The following is a 6,416-nucleotide window of genomic DNA, read 5'->3' as shown; positions in this document are numbered from 1 at the left end:
CAGCCACGCCCCCTCGCAGAGCACCCGCCCTTCTCGGAGCCCCGCCCCGCCCCGCCCCCTGTAGAAGCCACGCCCCCGCCACGCCCCTTCACCGAGCCCCGCCTTACGTCTCTGCGCCTCTCCTCGCCGGGTCCTCGCTCCGGCTCTTGTTACCATAGCGACAGTGCAAGCCGCAACTCGGCCTCCCCTGTGTGCCTCCGGGTGGTCGGAGGAAAGAGACAGCACTATGAAACAAGCAACGACTGTCCAGGAGCTCCTGACCACGCCGCAGGCGTCTCAAGCCGCGGGTGGCTTAAGTTCGGTCCAGCAGCCCGTGTTCTCCCGCAACCGGGCGTTTGACTTTGTGTACGGTAAGAGCCTTCCTCCCGAGGCGTGGACCGCCAGGCAGGCGAGCGTTGCTCCGCTGGGACCTGCTCAAGGGCAGGGCTAGCGAAAGACAGTCTTCAGGAAGAGTGCCTTGTCCCAGGTGGTCCTTTGCAGGGAGGGGGCAGTCCGAGCCCACTACGTGACAGATGCCTCCGAGACCTTGTGTTCTGCGTCTTGGACCACTGTGCTGCGCCTTCTTGCTCTCATCACCCTTTTAATTTCCTTGAATCGATTCCAGGCATTTTGTATCTAGAAAAGCATGCAACTATATGCAGACTTGGAGGTTCCCGCAACATTCTTGCGTTCAAACCTCGTGCAATGCCGCAAAGGGGATCTTTTCTCATTTTCTGGGTGTTTGACATGCCAGGTAAAGAGCACCAGTTAATCTCATCTTCATTTTCTTTTTCTTTCCTGAAAATAATGATAATAATAATAATAATAATAATTTTGGTTTTGGTGCCACGACCAGAAATGCTCAGGGATTACTCCTGGTTCTGCACTCAGGAATTACTCTTGGCAGAGCTCAGGACCATATGGGAAGCAGGGATTGAATCCAGGTCGGCTGCGTGCAAGACAAGCAACATACCCTTTGTGCTATATCTACGGCTGAAAATGATTCTTTAACTATTATAAGCACCATGATTGGCAATATTCATAATGACAGGGTTTTTTTTTTACAATGAGTTTGAGTTACTTTTATTACTATTTTTAGTTTTTTTGTTTGTTTTTTTTATTGGTGAAACCACGAGGTACACTCGTAGACTTACAGATTTTTGTGCTTGGGTTTCGGTTATGCAATGATTGAGTACCCATCCCTCTACCAGTGCCCATTCCCAATGCTCCCAGAATCCCTGGCCCCCCAGCCCCCCATCCCACCCCACCCCTGTGGCAGGGCATTCCCTTTTGATCTCTCTCTCCTTTTGGGTGCTGTGGTTTGCAAAAGAGGCATTGAGTGGCAATCATGTTTGGTCTATAGTCTACTTTCAGCATGCACCTCTCATCCTGGGAGGATCCTCCCAACACCCTTTATTTGGTGTTCCCTTCTCTATCTGAGCTGCCTTCTCCCCTAGCATGTGCGGCTGGCCTCCGAGCCGTGGAGTGAACCTCCTGGTACTTATCTTGGCTATTCTTGTGTGTTAGTCTCCCAATTTGTTTCTTTATATTCCCCAGATGAATGCAATCTTTCTATGTATGTCCCTCTCTTTCTGTCTCATTTCACTTAGCAGGATACTTTCCATGTAGTACCACTTGTATGTAAATTTCATGACTTCATTTTTTTCTAACAGCTGCATAGTACTCCATTGTGTAGATGTCCCAAAGTTTCTTTAGCCAGTCATCTGTTCTCGGGCACTCGGTTTTTTTTTTCCAGATTTTGGCTATTGTGAATAGTGTAGGAATGAACTGAGAGCTCCAAGCCTACTCGAATCGAGGCTGAGCATCTTCCACCCAGATCCTCCAAATTCCAGTAGGCGGGGGTCACACCCACTAACTGGCCCCCTGGCGCCGTGTAATCCCATCGACGGCCAAGACTCAGAGACTATAAAAACCAGCTCCCGGGCCGCGCGACATCTTATTAAGACATCTTATTATCTCATTCCTGCTTCGGACAAACTGGCAGGCTACCGAGTGTAACCTGCCCACATGGCAGAGTCTGGAGAAATCCCCGTGGCGTACCCATTATGCCAAATACCAGTAACAATGATGGGTCTCATTCTCCTAAAGAGCCTTGTATATAGCACTTTCTTAAAAATCTCAGGGCTAGGATGAAGGAAACGTTACTGGGGCCTGCTCGAGGCAATCGACGAATAACAGGATGGTCGGGATTCGTCGTGATTCATGAACATAGAAGTGCAGATGTCATTTCGACTGTAATTTTTTTGCCTCTCTGAGATATATTCCCAGGAGTGGTATTGCTGGGTGAAATGGGAGCTCAATTTCTAATTTTTTGAGAATCGTCAATACTGTTTGCCAAAAGGGCTGAACCAGTTGACATTCCCACCAGCAGTGAAGGAGTGTCCCTTTCTTGCCACATCCACGCCAACACCAGTGGCTTTTGTTCTTTTGGATGTGGACCAGTCCCTGTGGTGTAAGATGATATCTCATTGTTGTTTTGATCTGCATCTCCCTGATGATTAGTGATGAAGAGCATTTTCTCATGTGCCTTTTAGCCATTCGGATTTCTTCTTTGGGAAAGTTTCTGTTCATTTCATCACCCCATTTTTTGATGGGGTTAGATGTTTACTTCTTGTAGAGTTCAACCAGTGCTTTGTATATCCTTGATATCAACCCTTTATCAGATGGGTATTGGGTAAATATCCTTTCCCATTCTGTAGATTGTCTTTGTATTCTGGTTATTGTATCTTTTGAGGTGCAGAAGCTTCTTAATTTAATATAGTCCCATTTGTTTATCTCTGTTTCCACTTGGCTGGTCAGTGGAGTGTCGTCTTTGAAGATACCATTAGTCTCAATATCGTGGAGGGTTTTGCCGACCTTGTCTTCAATGTACCTTATGGATTTTGGCCTGATGTTGAGATCTTTAATCCATTTTGATCTGATCTGTGCATGGTGTTAGGTTCAGGTCTAAGCCCATTTTTTTTTTTGCATGTGGTTGTCAGTTATGCCGGAACTATTTGTCGAAGAGGCTTTCCTTGTTCCACTTCACATTTCTTGCTCCCTTATCAAAGATTAGATGTTCATACATTTGGGGTTGTGTGTATGGATATTTTGGATATCTGTATCTCTTCCTTGAGGATTTCTGTTCATCTCTTTTCCCCATTTTTTTTCCTGCTGGGGCTATTGTTTTTGAAAATAATTCTTTAAAAAAAGATTTATTTTTACATTAAAAATTTAAATAACTAGGCACCATAATTTAAATAGTTATTCATAGTTGAGTTTCAGACTCAATCATGTGTTCCAACATCAATGCCAAAACCATTTTGGTTTCCCTCCACTGAAATGATTTTTAGCTATCAAAGCATTGCAAATAAAAGAGTTCCCCTGGATCCTTCTGGGCCAAATAAGTCCAAGTTTCTTACTTGACCCGACTATCCATGTATATTCCAACCCTTCTTCAGAACCACAACTTCCATGAGTTCTTTAATTTTTTTTTCTTTGTCGTATACATTTTTGTGGCGTTCTCAAGTACCTAGTCCAGTCCTGGCACATATGTTGTGGCAGCATAAATATTTATTTTATCATTAAATACAACATTACAAGAGATATAATCAGTTAAATACAATTTTTTTCCTTTTCAATTTCGCCCACCGTCCATGCAGGCATTCTTGAGTTGCTTTCAACTGTCCTTCTGGGATTCTCAGTTTCGCCTGGGATGGTAATTGATAGGGTACCATTCCCTGCTATGGTAGCAGTTATACTAACATGTTATGACAAGTGCTTACTTGTTTTTTTTTTTTTTATTAAAAAAATAGAAGGAGGCCACTCCCCAGTGCTCAGAAGACACTCCTAGCTTTGTGCTCCAGGGTTGTTCCCAGTTGTGCTGATGTGGGTTGGGGAGGGGAGGGTACGCTGAGTTTCCAGGTAACGGAGCTCAGGCTCCCACTGGCTGAGTGTGTCCTCTTGCCCTTTGAGCTGTCTCTCCAGGTGGCTTTAATTATTCATTCTTGGTTTCATCTTATAAAATGAGCCTAGTAAAATTATCACAAACACATTGCTGTAGTTGTTTCAAAGATAATTTGGAAGTGGGGATAAACTTCAGTAGTAAAGGTAGGAAAATAATTTATTAAGCTTATTGTTGTAAGTTGAGCTTTTGTTGGTTTTTATTTTGGCGGAGGATTTGTGAAATACTGCCACATTCCTTTCAGAGAACAAAATCCACTCAGAATAGGCCAATCTAAAGTGTAAATCATACCGCTAATAAAACAGGTCATCCTACAGCTTCATAGATAGGAAGTTTAACATAGCCAAGGCAGATTAAAACCAGGACAGACTATTAAAACAAAGAGATTGGGGACCATAGCAATAGTATAGCAGGTGGGCGTTTGCCTTGCATGTGGCTGGCCCGAGTTCAATCCCGGCATCCCATATGGTCTCCCGAACACCACTGGGAATAATTCCTGAATGCAGAGCCAGGAGGAACCTCTGGTCATTGCTGGGTGTGACCCAAAAGCAAAAAATAAATAAAATATGGTTTAAAAAAACACACATCTCACAACAAATTGTGCTACAGTGCACTTGTGAATTGGAATAGTTTGTATATGTGTAGTCTTTCCTTGGGGGTTATTTTCCTGGCTGCCCAACCCCAGGAGGTGGGTTGTTTGTGGGAGGAAACGGAGTATGTTTAGGTTGTGGTGCTGGAGAATCTGTTAGAACCCGTTGGCATCCCCAGTCTGCAAACTGATTTGGGAAACTCAGAGAGGAAGAACATCTAATACACTCTCACTCATGGGAAAGAACAAGGAGGTGAGCTGCTGCAGAACTCGGGGATATATAAATGCTTTAAATTGTTTTGTTAGTTTGTTTTTGGGACACACCTGGCGGTGCCCAGGAGTTACACTTGGCTCTGCACTCAGGAATTACTCCTGGCAGTGCTTGGGGAACCATATGGGATGGCGGGAATCCAATCCAGGTTGGCCAAATGCAAGGCAAGGGCCCTACCCGCAGTACTGTTGTATGGCCCCTCCAAATTGTTTTTCAATAAGGTTGTGGTGTTGGAGATACCCACTTTGCCATTATTCTCAGTCTCAGGGTCTGTAAGTTCTGCTCCTTATGTTACCTTGTTGTTTATTTTGCAGATCCATTATTTACTGTGTCAAGTGAGAAAGACCACAAACAAGCCAGTGCCCAAGCCATGTTGATGAAAAGCAGACTGGTAAGTGTGATTCATCTACCTAAGGACCCCAAGCCGTGTGCTATAGCTAGCTGCATTACTGGACCTTATTCATGGTCACGGTCCTCCCGTTGATCATCGATTTGCTCAAGCGGGCCCAGTAATGTCTCCATGATGAGACCTGTTGTTACTGTGTTTGGCATATCGAATACATCACGGGTAGCATGGCAGGCTCTGCGTGTGGGCGAGATACTCTCGGTAGCTTGCTGGGCTCTCCGAGAAGGGCGGAGGAATCGAACTCGGGTCAGCCATGTTGGCTGCGTGCAAGGCAAACGCCCTACCTGCTGTGCTATCGCTCCAGCCCTTATATGCTATAGAAATTCCTTTGCACTGGGGCCAGAGAGATAGCACATGTATAAAGATATAATTCAATATTATAAATATCTGTATATATACATATATATGAAAAATGCTATAGAAAAATCTGATGATGTAATTTCATGTTTTTTCCTTCTTGTTTTCTTGTTCGAATATTAGAGAAAAGTTCCCAGGTTTCAAAACATGTTCAGCAACTTGACCCATTATCCAAGATATTCTCTGCACTTGAGCAAGGCAAGCCCTATTCCACCGTTCATCAATCAGGAGTGGAAGGGGCCTGAAACTAAACTTAGAGGCGGCCTTCAGAGGGTTCCAGAGTAAGTATCATGCACCTGCAGTTTCTATAAGATGTGTGCTTTTAAAGGATGCATTTTTAAGAATTGCATTTACTGATTCTTCATTACTTGAAAAGGTACAATTGTGATCTTATGCTTAGGCCAACTGAGCCCCCTAATTCTCTATTTTAACCCCTTAGACAGTAATGAAACTGATTCAGGAGCAGTGGTTAGTCTTGTATGTTAATACGTATTCTCAGAAGATTGAATTGAATATATAAACATTCACATATATTAAATGCAGTATGTTGTTCCTTTGATCTTAGAAATTGCAAGTGTGTTTTTCATTTTTTGTTTTGGGGGGCCACACTCAACTGAACTCAGGTCTTATTCCTGTGCTCAAGGACCACTCCTGGCGGAGCTCAAGGAGCTCTTTGTGATGCCAGGAGTCAAACCCAGTTTTCTCCTGTCAAGGTGAATGTTTTACCTGCTGCACAATCTCTCGGGTCTACAGATGTATTTTTCTGCTAGTAAAAAACTAAAAAAAATTGGAGACCTAGTCCCCAGTAACCTTCAGAGACAAATAGCTAGAATTTCTGTTCATTTAATTA

The 6,416-nt window shown here is 44.0% G+C and overlaps 1 protein-coding gene across 1 annotated transcript in view; it reads left to right on the top strand.

Moving 5' to 3' along the window:
• The first annotated feature begins 226 nt into the window (after nucleotides 1-226).
• The window catches only part of CFAP91 (cilia and flagella associated protein 91), an 89,927-nt gene continuing 83,737 nt past the window's right edge, over nucleotides 227-6,416 (top strand). Inside the window, exons 1-3 of the mRNA XM_056109130.1 lie at nucleotides 227-350; nucleotides 5,118-5,194; nucleotides 5,690-5,847. Of these exons, the coding sequence (XP_055965105.1) occupies nucleotides 227-350; nucleotides 5,118-5,194; nucleotides 5,690-5,847 (359 nt within the window). The remainder of the gene's footprint in view (nucleotides 351-5,117; nucleotides 5,195-5,689; nucleotides 5,848-6,416) is intronic.

The sequence above is a fragment of the Sorex fumeus genome, unplaced genomic scaffold, assembly GCF_029834395.1.
Source record: "Sorex fumeus unplaced genomic scaffold, SorFum_2.1 ptg000265l, whole genome shotgun sequence".
Lineage (NCBI taxonomy): Eukaryota > Metazoa > Chordata > Mammalia > Eulipotyphla > Soricidae > Sorex > Sorex fumeus.
The sequence above is the reverse complement of the archived record's forward strand: the minus strand, read 5'-3'. Positions and strand labels throughout refer to the sequence as shown.